At 37.3% G+C, this 17,669-nt stretch overlaps 1 protein-coding gene across 2 annotated transcripts in view; it reads right to left on the bottom strand.

The window, feature by feature from the left end:
• Nucleotides 1–643: 643 nt before the first annotated feature.
• Nucleotides 644–17,669, bottom strand: part of FAP (fibroblast activation protein alpha) — a 74,475-nt gene continuing 57,449 nt past the window's right edge. For both annotated transcript variants that reach the window (XM_017890970.1, XM_017890971.1), the window contains 6 exons: nt 13,318–13,372; nt 4,804–4,903; nt 3,681–3,745; nt 3,107–3,179; nt 2,771–2,844; nt 644–1,036 (listed from right to left, as the gene is read on the bottom strand). In XM_017890970.1, coding sequence (XP_017746459.1) covers nt 935–1,036; nt 2,771–2,844; nt 3,107–3,179; nt 3,681–3,745; nt 4,804–4,903; nt 13,318–13,372 — 469 coding nt within the window. In that variant the 3' untranslated portion in view covers nt 644–934. The remainder of the gene's footprint in view (nt 1,037–2,770; nt 2,845–3,106; nt 3,180–3,680; nt 3,746–4,803; nt 4,904–13,317; nt 13,373–17,669) is intronic.

Here is a 17,669-nt window from a genome sequence, read left to right as displayed (position 1 = left end):
AGATGGCAGGTCACCGGTAGTTTCTAAATGTAGGTGGTAGTAACTGGCAATGCGTTGCTTTAGGACTGTAGGCATTACAGCTATTTTTTTCAATATGAACTTTATAATGTAGAACTAAAACCCCAGAAAAACCTCATAGATATAAAATTTTCCTCTCTAGCTATTGATGTCCATTTTATTTATTGATTTATTTATTTTTGTTTGGTTTAATTTGGTTATGGGTTAGCAATCTGAAAGCAGTTACCATTACTAATTCTAAAAATGGATTCAAAATAGGAACACTTCCAAATTAGAAGCATTTTTTAAAAGGAGCCTGAATTCAAAAGTCTGACTTTATCTTTATCAAATGCTTTTGGCAATATTGAAGAAATCTTCTGGGAGAAATGAAATAAACATTTCTTGGAGGGACAGCATAAAGTGCAAACATCTCAAACGTGATTCACTTGCATTTTCTGAACAATGCTTTTGCCTACTCTGAGCTGTTGGTTCCAGTATTTGGAGTTCTCATGACAGAAATCCAAAACTGCTTCTAGATTCTTCTCCTCCACGACCACCCTAATATTATTCATGCCCTTGCTTTGTACAAACACTTCTTTCTGTGATAGAACCTGGAACCTGAAATCAGTGAATACAGACAACACAATAGCCCTTGAACTTCTGACTTTATTATTTTTCTTTAAATGAACAGGTGATAAAACACTGTGTTCAAAGCAAAATGCATGACTCCCTTTTCTCTTCTTTCACAGAATACCAGAAAATGTAAACAATATTTATCTTGAACTTCTTAGTCCTCATCGTTTTTTTACCAGCCTTTAGAACAACATTCATTTGTTTATACCAGCATTTTACAACATAAAAAATAAAACAAGCAAACCGTCTGAGGGATTTATATAAAGTTTTCAGATTCTGATACAGACTTGCATCTGCATCGTTTTTAGTCTGACAAAGAAAAACACTGCTTTAGAAAGTGGGTCATGTGGGTGTATAAGTGGTTCGTGGACAGGCCGGATAAGCCGTGGTTCTGGTCAGAGTACCACTGAAACACAAAGAAAGAATCTTGTTTTATTCCTGCAGTCACAAAATGCATTTAGCTTGGACTCTTTTGTGTTCTCAGAACCTGATAATCTTTCTATTATGGGGAAATTCTATCTAAGAACACTCGAATAAATAAAATAGCTTACATGTAAATATTTACAGCAGGAAGAGCTTTCGTTAACCTCCACTACTGTTTCACATGCTTTAAACATATTTTAGATCTCAGTGGCTGAGATCTCACATCATCCAGCATCCTGGAAGATCAGGATCAGGAATCAGAGTTACCAGAAGTGATGCATTGAGTCTGTTACTTTGCTTCTTTGGAGTTTGGTTTCTTCATTTGAAAAACAAAGGGGTTGGAGCTGATTTTCCCTAAGATTCCTTGTAGCTCAAAAATTCCATGAGGCTTTCAACTTATGAATCTAATTCGTCTCTGTTGCAGAAAATCCACAATATAATGTATTCATATATAGCCATAAATACCCTTTATAGGAGTTAAAAATAGCATTTTAAAAAAGTGAAAGATAGTATTATAACTTTAAACTTCACTCTTGGAGAGATGCCACTAAGATTATTGCTTTCACTGAAAAAAGGTAGCAGCGGTCACGATGTAATAACATATATGTTTACTAAGTTGAATTTACTTTGGGATCACAATAAAAAAGGTCAGAAAAAACTCACCTCACTCTTTGTATATTTTTTAAAATTTGATATATAATAGTTGTATTATCTTTTGGGTGTACAGTAATATTTTGATAGCTGAATACAATGTGTAATGATCAAATCAAGATAACTGAAATACCCATCACCTCAAACAAATTTCCTTTATGTTGGGAAAATTATAATTCTTCTCTTCCAGCTATTTTGAATTATACAATCAATTATCATTGACCATAATTTCCCTACTGTACTTTCAAATACTAGAACTTATTTTTTTTCTATCTAACTGTCTTTTGTGTCCCTCATCTGCCTTCTCCTTATACCCCCTCCCCCATTTCCTTCCCAGCCAGTACATTTTTTTAAACAAATGTTGAAAAGATGGGGGTTTCCTTTTCGGGGTTCTTGTTCAACTCGAGCAGCTGAGGGAGCATTTGTGAGAGGAAAAGTTAGCTACCAAGAATGCCCCCTCCCCCAACTTTGGCGCTCACCTTATTTTCTTTTCTGGTTCCATTTTTCATTCCTCATGAAACCTGGATTTTACATTTAGCTCATTCATTCATTCACTCAGTAAGAAGCTGAGCATCTGTGATAGGCCAGGTGTATGCCAGGGGATGAGAATACATAGGTGAAAAGTTCTCTAACCCCAAATGGAGCCATATGATTTCAGGGAGCCTTGTAGGTTTATGATGACATTCTGCAGCTGCTTCTTCCTGAACAAACAGCATCTTCTAGCTGCTTAAGGATGCTCAGGTTTTGCAGGGACTCTAAACATATAGCTGCACTTATTCACATAGGATTTCAGAACTACTAGATGTTTGAACTAGAAGATCATTTAATCTTGTGAACTCCTTTATTTTACATGACTCAACTGGGAACATGAGAGGTGATCTGGTTTGCCTTGGGTCCTTCAGGAGTTAAAGAAAGATCCAAGATTCATTTGCTAATGTTCTGCCTACTCTATCCTGCAGTCTCTTTGTCAGATTTTACTTTAAAAGTTAAAAAAATAAAAATATGAACCCCACCTTTTAGCTTGAGGGTCTAAGGCCATGAACATGAGTAAAACAAAATTATGTACCATTGCCTGGAAATCCACTTGTGCATTAACCAGAGCTTTAGCAATCTGTGCTGAGTTTTGAAAGTGCACATTATCTGCAACAAAGAGAGAGAGTTAAAGTGCGGCTAAATACCAGAAAGCATAGAGTGACAATGTACTGCCTGGAAATGAACACCAACAATTATCTAGTCATGCATTTGACATTGTCAGCAGTGAGGAATCACACTCAGATATGGAAATGTCCCTGACTCTTAGGTACTGACCCTGAGCATAGGCATAGGAGGATGCTTAATGTTTCTTAAACAAAGTGATGCTGGCTCAGTATTTTTATGTGTAAGAGTCTTGCTTAAACCTCACCATCTGCTGTTCCGTGGATGAGAAGATAGTCTACATTTCTGAAATATTCTGCTCTTGCCATCACAGTTGAATTCTGGAAAAGAGAAAAAAATTAACATTTTAGTTGCTGCAAGTTCTAATAGAAAACTAGCTAAATCATTGTGCAATGGACTTAGCACCAATACTGAAATTATGTATTGCTTTGCTTGATAAATATTTAAGAGTCAGAGCAACACATTTTCATCATCATTTGCATTACTTCCATCTGATTCTTAGTTTGAAAAACTGAAAGTTTATGTGTCATATGTTACATATGAGTGAGACCTTAGGCATAAATGATGCCCGCTCAAGCTGTGTAGGGGTTGGGGGTGGGGAGGAAGATTGAGAAAAGAGAGGTTAGGGAAGGGAGGATGGGAAAAGCAAGAACAGAATCCAAAAGGAGTAAAACCCTTTCTAATGATGTGTTTTGCAATTAACAAAAGATTATATTTGCTTGGGGACCCAGAATTAAAACTCTAAACTCTGAACTACTGCTTTTAAATTATTTAGCATATTAGAAATTAATTAATAACCTAAATAAAATGGAAACACTTACTTTATAGTGCTCAAGATTATCATCCTTTGTGGGAAGACCCATGAATCTTTCTGTGTAGACAGACGCTATAAAATACATAAGAATATACATTATTTGCATGTGATGCATGTCATTTCATTAACCAACAAGACCTTCTAGTTTAATAACTGTTTCTCAATTTTCCCATCTTGAGCTCTTGGGGTAAATTCTTGCTTTACTTTGCTGTAACCGTTGGTCTCAAAGAATATGTGTAATCTCTGCAATTTGCCTCAACAGAGCTAGAGAAGTACGAAGGAAGAGATTATGGAAACGGAGCATCTAAATATTTTCTTTCTATGACAGTCTTGATATTTTTCACTTCTACCCTCCTAGGGAAGAATGTTGAAGTAGGAATAACCTGTAGAATGGTCTCAAAATATTTTAAAGAAAATCACAAACCAAACTATCTTTAGGACTTTTACTGGTGTCTTATTTCATCTGGAATGAAAATATGTTCCCCAAATCCATTCCCCCTACACACATACATAGATGCACACACTGTTTTCCTTAATCAAGATCCCCTACAACTCACAATTGTTTTATATCTACCCCAATACAGAGGGGAGAATCTGATGAAGTTAATTTTTGTATAATTATTAGAGTTCCTTCCAAATAGTCATCCTGCATTGATGTAATGATAAAAAATAGGCATACACAGGAGTATTTCTCCAACAAACTTTTTGTTTCTTTGATTTCTGGGGCAACGGAGCTGGCAATTGCTAACTGTGGCATGGAGGTGAATTGCTTGGCCTCTGGCCTGACCGTGCAGAAGATGTGCTTAAAAGTCAATTATGCTGTAGCTGTGTGCCTGCAAAAACAGAGTTAGCTCTGATTTTAAAGATTTGGTTCGGCAGGGGCTCAAAGTTTCTGGGAGAAAATAAAATATAGTGGATTATGGAAGAAGAGCCTTTCCTCACTCTTGAGGTTTCTTCGATTGTTACAATATGTTTATATAAATGATATAAACAACTTTGTTTATAAGTTATATTTTCCCCAGTGATGCTGGGGTGAATTTTACTGCATAATCCATTTTTCTAGCAACATCAAATATACAGTAATTATGTGTTAAACGCTTTCACGGTAATATTCATGAATGTTTCCATACCATAATATTCCCAGCTGGAGACTGGAGCCACTGCTATCCCACATTTGAAAAGACCTGTTCCAGATGCAAGGGCCAGTGATGAAACGTATCCTCCATAGGACTGTAGAGACATTGTTATGAGTCAGACTCAGATTTACTTTCATAAGCTTTCCTCCATGTGTTTATAGCAACTCTACTCACAATCCGGACCGAAGGGAGCTGGAGAATGTGGCTAAGGGTGGATTACATGTCTATCTTGCATCCTCAGCAGCAAGCTCCAGATAAATGACCAGACATAATGATCGTTTCATCCCTAATGCATTAAAAATACTTGGTGTGCTGATCAGAACAGACCCTCTTAAAACATGGTAGGAGCAGTTTAAGAGATAGAATTTCAATTTTCTTTTGCAAAAAACTTCTCCTTTTTTTCTCTATATCTTTCCAACTAGGACTGTGCTGGAACAAAAACAGGATTTTACTTGAAAGAGATGACTTGAAAGAGATGCACAGAAAAGAAAATTACCAAAATTTAAATGTAAGATACGTTCTTGCAGTTTGCAAAAGTCCTGTGAGGCAGAACATGTATCTATGTATTTACTTATTTATTTTCACAACAGAATACCAAAGGAAGGCCATAAGAACTTTTTGGATAATTTAAGACATGGCCATAGTTTGTGTATGACGTAGTGGTACATGTTCTGTTTTAAGGATTTCTGACACAGCAGCTCAAAGGAGGAAAAGTCATCGGTGTCTTTAAAAACCTTATACTTCTTCCTGCAAATTTAAGGAAAAGGAAATAAATATAAAACAGGATACAATTTGCAGAGTCAGGAGTAGGTTTAGCTCTCATAGATTTCCTTCTCCAAGGAATCAAAAGGTGATTCAGAAATGGGATCCTGTTAAGAGAAAGAGATCTCTGACCATGTCATTTGGAAATTTGAACTTTTTCTTAAATATGAAGAAATGAACAGCGCATCCAAATAAGGTTGCATTGCCTCGTGAGAAGCAAATTTGGTCTGTACAAACATGCTGTGAGAGAGGTGCTTCTCCTGGGAACGTGGACTAAGCAGTTGTCTGGGACATGGACCAAAAAAAATGTGTGCACTAGATGAGGAAGTGATTCTCTGTGTTTATTCTTGCCCTGATGCAAGAACGTCCCTAAAAATCATAAGGGGACAGCGTGACTCTCCAGCTAAAGCCATACCACGTTTTTAGGACCTTATAACCACAGATTTCTGGGAATCACTTCCCTCAGATCAGGACAGATCATATCATCTTTACCAGAGAAAGTCATTCTTTAGAGAGGGAGAATGAGTGAGAGTGTGTGTGTATGTGAGAGAGAGAGAGAGAGAGAGAGAGAGATGTAGACAGACATGGTGCTGGTAATAGGTCAGTGGCAGGGGTCTATTTTTGATTCATGAATTGAATGGAATGGGAGAATCAGCTAAACAATCTTGCTGAATCTAACAGTTAAATGAAGAATTCTCAAACTAATTTACAGTTTTATGTTTTTAGCTCTGGGGAATTTTATTGAAGAACTTTAGCTACAAAACACAGAATAAAAGAGGGAGCTCCGATTGTACCATGGCCTCTTTTTATTATACTTGGAGGAGAATTGAACCATGTTTTAACAGGGAAAAGTATATTTTAAAACAGAAGATACATTTGGGTTTGAAAATCCTTATTGCAAGTGAAAATTCTCTGTCTGGTTTAAACTTTCACTTATAATTTAAAAAATGACTTGTTTTGATTAGCAGGTTTGCAGCAACTACTGCTGAAATGGGAGGGCTTTCCTTCCTTCTTAATTTCAAGTTCAAATGAGAGCAAAGTAAGCCAGAGACCTTTAGAAAGAAAGTATTATCATTTATGGTTTTATTGGCAAAGTGTGTTTACTGCAAATAAAAATACTGGTTCCCTGCTTCTCCTTTCCTATGCCCCAGACAGGAAATAAAGTGGAACCTGAGATTAAAATAAAAGCCTTTGCATATCCGTTGAAAAGGTTTTTGAATATTTCTGGTTTGAAAAAATCTTACGGAATTATTAATCTGTATCTATTCAGTGATTGGGTGAGAGTGTTGTATTTAAACAAAACTTTCCTGTTTTCAGAATGAATACAAATTTTCTCTGGGAATTTGTAAGAGCAAAAGCGACTGTATTAGCAGCACAACAAAAGAAAGTGTACTTTAAATTCTCGGGCAGCTTGGAAAAGCTATTCCTATTGTAGAAGGGAAGAGGGGGAAAAAAGAAAACCCGAGTTGACTTTTTCCTGCCCCCCCTCCATGAGTGGGGCTCCCAGGCAGAGTGGGTGGCTGTTGCAAGAAAAGAACCCACAGAGCAGATTGGCCATGAGAATTCTGGAATTTTGTCCTTTGCACTTAGACGCCTTGCCATTTTGTTTAAATGAAGGATATCTTTAAAAACATTCTTAGAAGGGCACAGGATTTTGAAGGAGGGTTTACGAAATACTCTTATTTGAGGCATAATGCACACTGGAACATTTTACCTATAGGCAATAATAATAACTCGCTAACATTTATGTGGTCAGGGTTATTGCAATGGCCTTTATGGTCTCACACAATCTGTCTCCCTTCTCCCACCTCATTTCTGCCCTTCCTTTCTCTTCCCCTTGCTCCCTGGCTCTCTTGATGTTCTTTGAACTCTCCAAGCATGATCTGGCCTCAGGACGTTTGCAAATGCTGTGACCTTCTGCCTGGAATGTTCTTTCCACAGACACTGGCATGCCTCACTTCCTCTCCTCTTCAAAGTCAAATGTCACCTCAAATGAGCCTTCTTTGCCATTTTGATTTAAAATTGTACCAACTTGCACCATTCCTCTTTCTTGTTTTGTCTTTTTCCACAGCGCTTAATGTCATTAAACACTCTCTATATTTTACATATTTATCTTGTTTATTGTCTTACTCCCCAACCATTCCCAACTCCGTGAGGGTAGATATTTTCGTCTGTCTTGTCAATGAATGTATGCTTGGCACTGAAAATATAGCCTGACACACAATAGGAATGTAATAAATATTTGTTGAGTATATGACTTTGCTATTATTATGTCTAATCCTCACAGTGTCTTGGTGAGGAAATTACTGCTGCATTTCACAATGAGGAAACTGAGGCTCAGAGTAAACTTATAGTGGTTATGGAGTCAGTAAGCAGCAGAGCTGGGACTCAAACCCAGGACACTTGACTCACCAACCCATGCCCCTTCCTCTGTATCCCTATACTTAGGGCAACCTCTTTTGGGGAAACTGTAAGTTCAGAGTCTAATATAGTCTCATTAGAGGTGCATTTGTCCTACTTTTACATCGTTGATCACACATAGCAATTCAAATTACTTATAATTAGTCACTGGGAGAGAAAGGAACTAAGATTAAATCATGAACTAATGCTTATTCAACACCACCTGGCTAGGCCTATATTAACAAAGCGAAGCCCAGAAATGAGGCTGTTATTCTAATAATTTAGGCAAAACCCTCGCTGCTCTTCAATTGTCAGAATAATTGTGCTGAGTTTTCACTGCATATCAGGGTTTTGCAACTCTGACACTATTGACAGTTTGGGATGGATAATTCTTTGTTATAGGGGGCTGTCCTATGTATTGTGGGATGTTAAACAGCATCCCTGGCCTCTACCCACTAGATGCCAGTAGCACTCCCCCAGCGTGACAATTAAAAATGCCTCCAGACGTTGTCAAATGTCCCAAGGAGCAAAATCGTCCTGGTTAACAACCACTGTCATAAACTGATACTTCTTAGGCACTGTGGTGGGCACATAGTGAATATTTATCAAGGAGCTAAAACCAGGGCTAGTGGGCTTTGTTTTATGTGAGCCAGAACCCTATTTCTTGAACTTGATAATGGAGAGTAATGTGGGATTTGGAGCTTATTGACCAATTGACTCCAAAAAATATTGTTGGGTATGATGTATTTCCCAAACCACTATACTGTCTAAGACTTCATGGAAACACATATATTCTTCCTTAATACAAAACGCAGTAAGAGCTAAGTAACCCTTAGGGTAGTTTTCAATGTCTTTCTCTTTTCCATCTCCAATTTGCCATAGGTCCCTGCTTATTATATTGTATAAGAGCACACAGAGATATGACCTCCTCCAACTGCTACTTCACTGACTAATTTAGGCCTTTAATACCTGTCCCTGGTATTACTGCTCTTCTAGCCCCTTGGCCCATCCTCTTCCCACATCTCAGATTATCCTCCACTTTGCGCCAAGATTATCTTTCTAAGACACCAATACCTCGCCCTATTGACTTCAAGAGCACTTAAAAAATTGATGTCCATAGAAAACATTGTCAATATGTGTTCTGGGATGGTGGAGGAAAAAGGAATTATGGAATCAAATACTTTTTGGTAATACTGTGTTAAACAAAACTTGACAGTATTTTTTACTAGTTTTTCTAGAGCCTATATACACTGTTACATAGAATTCGTGATTTGCCGAAGTATTAGACTATAGAACATTTTCCTGAAAAATCTCCTGGTACTAGTGAGACACATTCGAGGGGAGACATTGATTTATAGGATTAAAGTCAGTTTAAACAACATCATAGATGCTTGATGTGGCCAGGCATTGTGCTAAACAAGCACAGTTCTAACTCTGTGCTCAGAAACAAAGCAAAAATGAGACACAGTCCATTCCTTTGATGAACTTACATTCTTATGGGAGAAACAAATAGACAGACAAGATACAACATGGTAATTCCTGTAAAAGAAATACAAAGAGCTTCTGGAACACAAAGAAAATAATATCTGAGTTGAATCTTAAAGAGCAAGTGTGAGTTATCCATTTGGGAGTGAGGAAAAGGTGGGGAATGGAAGACAAGAATGGACACTACAGATGCGAGAAACAGCATGTACAAAACGTGGGAACAAAGAAGCATGGATATAATTTTTCTTTTTTTTTTTGAAATGGCGTCGTGCTCTGTTGCCCAGGCTGGAGTGCAATGGTACGATCTTGGCTCACTGCAATCTCTACCTCCTGGGTTCAAGTTATTCTCCTGCCTCAGCCTCCTGAGTAGCTGGGACTACAGGCGCATGCTACCACAACTGACTAATTTTTGTATTTTTAGTAGAGACGGGGTTTCACCATGTTTGTCAGGCTGGTCTCGAACTCCTGATCTCATGATCTGCCTGCCTCGGTCTCACAAAGTACTGGGATTACAGGCATGAGCCACCGCTCCCGGCCATAATTTAAATTACCTAAGGTACAGGTAAAAGCAGCAAGAGATGAGATTGGAAAACTAAGCTGGAGTCAGATTGCCAAAGGCCTTGCATGCCATGAAAGGTATCTGGGCTTTGTGTTGCAGGCAATGCAGAGTCCTATAAAATACATAAGCAAAAAAGCCACACAGTAAAAATTATTTTGGAATGATAACTTCATTAACCACATTGGAGCTTGTGAGGCCAAAGCAGGAGGACAGGTAAGAAGCAATTAGAACAGTTAAATTGAAGCATGCAACCTGTGCTCCATGGACCCAAACATCAGCATTATCTGGGGTCTTGTTGGAAATGCAGACTCTCGGACCCCACCCCAGAAGCACAGACTCAGAATCTCTGGTGTCCTAACAAGCTCTCCAGGTGATGTTTGTGCAAGCTAACGTTTGAGAATTTCTGGCTTAAATTACAAATGAAGAAACTCAAACTAAGGCAGTGTCAATAGGGATGATGAGAACAGACTTTGATGTTTAAAGGTAGAATTGACAGAACTTACTAATCAATGGAATGTTGAAGTCAGGAACAGGGGGAGGTTGAAAACAGCTCTCAGGTTTCTAATTTGGGCAAATAAGTGTGTGGAGAAGCCTTAATGAAGATTAAGACTTGTTTTAAAATAGGCCTTAACAAGTTTATCTTAGGCGTAAGTTGAGGCCCATGTGAGACATGTGGGAGAGATAATCAGCAGGCATTTGAAACATGGAGCACAGAACAGAGGTGTGTGCTGGTGCCAGGGACCTGGAAGTCATCATCATCTTTGACACCATAAGCGTTTGCAGAAGGAAAGGAAGACTAATGACGGTCAAGGTGAGATCCAGACCCAGAAAAACACCAATATTTAAATAATAAATGGAGGCTGGTGCCGTAGCTCATGCCTGTAATCAAAGCATTTTGGGAGGCCAAGGTGGGTGAATTGCTTGAGCCTAGGGGTTTAAGACCAGCCTGGGCAACATGACAAAACCTTGTCTCAAAAACAATAAAAGGAGGAGTATTAGCCGGGTGTGGTGGCATGTGCCTGTAATCCCAGCTACTCGGGAGGCTGAGGCAGGAGAATCGCTTGAACCTGAGAGGTAGAGGTTGCAGTGAGCCGAGATTGCACCACTGCACTCCAGCCTGGGCAACAGAGAGCAATTCCGTCTCAAAAACGAAAAAAGGAAAAAAAAAAAAAGGTATAACAATCATAGAGGCACAAAAGAATGAAGAGAAAGGTGTCACAGGCATGCACAAAGCCCCCTCTCCTTTAGGTGGCCTAAGAGACTGTCTATTGTCTGTATACTTACTTATTCAGACTCATTTCCTATAATTTCCTCAAGATACTTTAGACTTTCGAAGTTTCAGGCATCCCTGGCCAGCTCAGTCTCCCCATGTGCACCATGCTCTTTAACTCAGGTCCTGGGCAATGTGGTTTTCACTGCCTGGAATGCTCCGTTCCTCAGCTATCTTCCCAATCTCAAATGCTAACTTATTTTGGAATCCTCCCTTAGCTCCCACAGCCATAATTATCCACTCTTGTCCCCCTGTACTCCACAGCAAGTTGCATCTCTCTTAACACTTGGAACATTGCTGAGCCATTGCTTATTTTGATGTCTGTTTCCCCCACAAGAGGGCCAGGACTATGACTTACTCATCTTTTCATCCCTTAAGGAACCTAGTACAAGACCTTGTAAAAAATATACTATGTCGATGAAAGAATGAACAAGTCAGTGATTAGACAGATGGATTAACAAACATGTCTTAAACCTGAAGAGCTGATTTTAAAACCCAGTATAGTATTAATGTCTTTATCCACATACTAGTTCCTTCTGCTCAGATGTTATATCACGTGGCAGCCCATTTCTTACTTTCTTTGCTTAAACTTGCTCTCAGAGTCGACCTCACAGTTATCACCATGTTGGAAAGTAAGCAATTGAGGGGTGGGGGTTTTAATGTACTATTTCAGTGGCATTTGCCCAACTAGATGCAGTGAGAATCTATTATTGAAGAATTTCAGGCTGATAGGGATATATTTTTGGGTGATGAGTGGGTTTTTAGAAAATCATCCCACGTAGATGGTTTTCTACCAAACTAATACCTAGAATGTTCTATAAATAAAATAAAAAGTTCTACTTTATGGTTATTTCAAAGCCTGCAGCAAAAGCAAAGTCCAACTCTAAGAGAAATGTTAATGATTATATGTACATGTTCAACTTAAAATTAGAATCTTTCAAGGATTTGCTTTAGGAAACTTTATAAAAATGGATGATAGGGAAGGTATTATCTGGAATATTTCACTATAGAAATATTTCATTTATTTCTACTCATTTGAATTTCATTCTGTTTAGATATTTAACATTTGATAGTTTTAAGAAGGACCAAATGGCTTGAAGTAACAACTTTCTTCAAATTCCTAACAGCTCTTCATCTGGTCACTGAGCTGAGTGGAGCTGAATCCTGCAGATTCCCTTCAATATTGGGTTTCATTCCCTTCTTCTTGTGCAGGCCGCTCTCAGAGAAAACAGCCAAGAAAAACAACCCAGGCACAAATGGCTGCAAATTGACTTGCAAATGTACAAATTCAGACCAAAAAGTGAAACAGGAAATCTTCTTTGAAGGGTAATTATCATAATTTATAATGGGCAAATTTAAACTCTTTTCAATATTTCTCTAAACTTTCCAGTGACTTCATTGCCCATAAATGATAAGTTTTGCCACTTCCTTGAAATGTGTATTTTCAAAATATGCACAGCTCCTCAAATGTGAAAAGTTATCTTCATGACCTATAATTAAGAAACTAAATAGTACTTTTCTCCAGTTAGTACAAATGAGCATTCGGTCTAGTAAAATAATTTGATTGCCAAATAAAAAGAAACAAAATTAAACAGCTAAGATATGACTGCTAGGCTAGGTACTAAGGAATTTATATTCTGAAAGTCCCTGTGATTTCAAATTGTAGCTCCGATTTTTATAAAATAGAAATATAAAATAAAAGATATATATTTAACTTTAAAATAAGGAAGGAAATTCACCCTCTGATGGATATGGTTCAGTTCAGTATGCTATAATCTAGTAACAAAGACTTAAGTAAAAATATGTCAATTATGAGTTAACTTACTGTACAGGGAAGAAAAGATTGAAAAAAAGGAAGAAACACTTAAAACCACCATTTTGAAGCCCAGATTATCCAAACTGACTGTTTCCATCGACAGATTAAATTATGTTGCAACATTAACATTTCATGAGAAACCTTCTAAACGAGCACTTCAGAAAATGATGATTGCTGAACTGAATAACAGGCATAAAAAAATATAAAACAACTCACCCAGCCCCATATGGCTATTCTTTTTTCATCAATGAAACCCATTTCTATGAATTTTCTAAAGTACAAGAAACAAATTTTTAGAATGTTAAGTGTGTACACATGACATTTACTTCATTACACAAGCATATTTAATCCAAAGATTTAATAGAAACACTACATTTTCTTTGTTTAAACACATGCATAATAAGGCTGCATTTACAAATAATTAAAATAATATTATCATGTTTTCTGCAAAGAGATAAAAGGATTCTCTTACACTCTATTGTACAGTTATTGAGTGGTAATCTCAGAGCGATAAGGCCTTGTATTCTAATCGTGGGGGCATACCTGAGACTCAGAGAGGCCAAGATACGGGGTCATAATGACACAAGAAGTAGCAGTACCATTGAGCAGGACCAAATTTCCAAATCCCCAGCCATCGGAAAGAAGGATTTTGTTCTTGCTGCTTTAAATTATATTAATTTCTTATCATGTTGTTCGTTGAGCTGTTACTGATAATCACCACTTCATTTTGAGTGACATTTGAGAGAAATACACAACCCTCTTCCATTTCATATTTAGGCATCCTCCATTCATCATGCATGGGGTCATTACATGTGTCTTTTAGAATATGGAAATAATTCCTTTTTAGCTCCATCACAGAAAAGCATTCATTTGAAAACTATTTTGATAATAACTCTTTCCTTAGGAGCAAGGGGCTACACTGAAGGACAACCTTTAAAAAGTCATGGGAAACCCTCAAAATTGAGGGTTTCAAGCTAATTTCTAACATGTTCCCCTGAGAGCTAGTGTTCTAGAGCAATTGTGATTTATCTGCGGATTGATTTCATAAAAACTCAAGAAAATCTCAGAGAAACAGAAGCCGGAGTGGAATGTAGCAAACTGGATCAGCCATTGCAGTAAACACTGTATGCAACAGTAACAGGAAGGAGGGGAGAAGACCAAAGGGAGACATACAGTCCCAGAAAAATACTATCTTCTTCTTCCTTTCAATTACTGTTAATGACCTTCCTCATCAGTTCTTCTCTGGAAGTAGAACTGAGTGATTTTCATTACTTGAATAATGTAGTTTCTTAAAGGGATTTCACAGCAACCATTTCGCTCTTGCATTGATTCAACATGCACGTTTCCGATGCACAGAGGAGTTGGGCAAATGCCCGGGACAAACAGATGGGAAGAGGCCCCGTTAGTCACAGCTTACCCGACACTGATTCTGAAGGACACTGAGGAGTCTACAGAGAAGAAATGCAGTAGCAAATGGAAAGTTGCTACCTGTGTGGATGCTGCTCATGGTATAGAAGAGAAAATGTGCAGCAAATTGTGACACTTGAGCAATTCTTGCACAAACTTCAAAAACCAAATGAAAGAAGAGAAGGTTCACTTTCTCGTTAAAAAAAAAATCTTGCTACTAGGGCTTGAAGACAGTTCTGAGAAATAAAGTCAATTGTGATTTTATGATCTCCCAGAAGCTAGCAATCATACTGCCTTACATCTGGGGTAAAAAGCAAACAACAGGTGATACATGGGAACAGGAAACTCTTAACAGCTCTCTTCCTAGGTTTATTCTGAAAGGATGACATTTACAGGAAAGGATAGTGCAATAGTTAACATGGAAATGAAACATTAACACTGAATGTGGCAGGACTAGGTTAAAGGTTAGCTAGATAATCTCAGCACTTCCAGACCAATGAGGCACTATAAAATTCACCTTCAAATTATGAAGAGTTTCCCAGAGGGTTGTAAATACTGTTGATAATGTGGTTATATCAACAAAATGTCAGTAAACAAATGAAAAGGATGTTTTTCTAATTTTGGAGGCTGGATGAACTTTATAACTTTTCTCTCATAAAGATGGCCAGAGGCCAAGGTAAACTTGGAATCCTAGTGATCAATTATTATCCTATTTTAGAAATATTCTTATTCATACCATCTATAAAAGCATGATAGAAAATTTCGTCTCATGTAATTCTTCCCCACCACTAACCCTCAAGTTATATCAAATTTTAAAGTTGTGGGAATATCAAAAATGCCAAATATACTCCAAATGAGCAAAGTTGCCCTTATAACCACCAAAGTTTTAAGGGTCTCACATATGTACTATTTGAAGAGAAACCTAAAGAAAGCAGGTTCCAGTCTCCCTTATGTCTGTAGTTTCACAAGCATCTCTTCTGAAGCATTTTCTTTCATATAGACAGAAGTTATGAGATGATATGACTTCTTTTTTTCCCCTACTTTGCTTTGTTTAAATCTATTTGCTGGCCTTGAGTAGTATTTACTGTTGTTTCCAAATATGTACATACGATTTTCTTTTGGTATGTCAAAAGCTTAGCCAGACTGCATTTTATAAAATATTCAGGGGACAAATTTTATTCTCTGAGAGGCAATTTAAGGGCTACAGTAGAAGGATTGCAATCTCAATTCCCCAGGTCAGGCATTCGATGTCTGATTCCTAAAACACTTCCTTAGGAGGTATATTGAATCATCCCCAGGATTATTAGTCTAAGTCAATCCTATTTAGCTTTTGTTTTCTCAAAGCATTGGATTATAAGGCTTCCTTTTCACAGTTGCATAAGAATGATTTCAAACAAAAACCAAGGCCAGCTCTGGCTGTCATCTCCACTGTTGTTTATAGGCTTTGCATGAGGCCACGCAGCTGCCCATATTCTCTGGGGTGTTTACTAAAAGTTTGATCTAACAACAATGTTGTCCCTTCAGAGTGTAGGTGGCTTATTTACTTTTACCAGATTGTAAGCACATTGAAAACAGAGATTGCAAATTGCACAATTTTATACAGAATGTACTGCAATGGCATGTATTAATATTAATATTTGATATGTTGTTAAATGGCTAAATATATGGGTGAACATATGTTTTCCCTACAGCAGGAAGACTTTCTCCAGATTCCATCCTAAAAATGGCTCAGAGAAAGTAAAGGTATCCAATTACCACCTCTAGTCCGTCTTCAATTCTACATACCAAAGACAAATTGGTGTTACTGCGAAAATCAGTAGAAGGTAGAATTTATGGTTTTGTGTCCTTTGTGTTGAACATCATGGCTCAGGTTTAAAATTTCATTTCATCCAAGGAAAATATTAAGAAGTTATTTCTTCTTAGGTTCAAATGGTGCATTTGTGGTGGTAAATAAACGCATAAAAGTATAATCACATATTTTGTTGTTACTGATGGGTTGTGATGATAATGATGACGAAGACAGTGATTTTTTAACCAATGCCAAAATAAACTACTTTTTAGCTCTTTCAGCTTTGGAAAAGATCTAAATAAATTATAGATGAGGCATATTTTCATCTCTGTTTTCATGTAGTCCCAGGATTACATGTCCTTGATGTTTATTGCATGGCTTAAATGCAAATAGATGTAAGCCATGGTGCTAAAAATAAGTCCCTCATGGAATTAGGCTATAATTCTGAGGATGGCGTTAATATTCTCATTAAGGCACACTACAGTCTTTATATGAGAAACTGATACCTCAGTGGGGTTTTTCTTTGAACTATCTCCTCCAAACAAGTGAATAGTTGAAAGGCCAAAGTCTGAATCCATAAGAAAGAGGGAGCTTCCAGAAATTGAGTGATAGCTACAGATTTTAGTGTTAGTAACCTACTTACTAATTTGTTATATTGTACTCAGATAGACTTGGTTTTTTTATTGAACATTTTGTGTGTTCCTAGAATGAAAGAAGCACTTGAAAATGTATGGGTTATGGACACCTTTCTATTTTTAAAAATAATTACTTGTGAGTCTAAACTCTTCTGCTTTGATTAGAGACAAAATTACAAAAAAGTGTTGTCTAGGCCTGGCTCCTGGCTGTTAAATACAATCTTTGTTCTGCATGTTGCAGTGAAATCATTAAGTATTAAGGACATTAAGGAGATAAAAAATGTACTAAAGAAATTTCTAAATTGCTCTTTGCCTGTGAAATAGTGTTTGACCTTTAGATCCGCACACGCGTATATATTCATGACTGAGAGTGCAAGTAGCCTGCTACCTTTTAGATTTACGAACTATTATTCTCTAGCTTCACCTACTCATAACATAATAACAGAAATTCAACAACTATAGAGACATTGCAAGAATTATTTGCATAGTGTTTCTAAAAAAGCCACAATTTTGGTGCCTATGTAGTCCTGTTTCAGGAAAAGATGATTGAACCATAAATCATGGTTGAAAATATATATAGTTGAGAAGAAGAAATCAGATTATGAACCTGTCTTTCCCCTAAATGTTTTCATAATATAATTTCTGTTGTGTGAAATGACTTTGTTTTTGTCAAACGAAAATAGGCAAACCATTTCATGCTATAATGGTCGACTGATAGCAACTTTAACCACAAATGA

The sequence above is a fragment of the Rhinopithecus bieti genome, unplaced genomic scaffold (genome assembly GCF_001698545.2).
Source record: "Rhinopithecus bieti isolate Rb0 unplaced genomic scaffold, ASM169854v2 scaffold_19966, whole genome shotgun sequence".
In the NCBI taxonomy this organism is placed as follows: domain Eukaryota; kingdom Metazoa; phylum Chordata; class Mammalia; order Primates; family Cercopithecidae; genus Rhinopithecus; species Rhinopithecus bieti.
The sequence above is the reverse complement of the archived record's forward strand: the minus strand, read 5'-3'. Positions and strand labels throughout refer to the sequence as shown.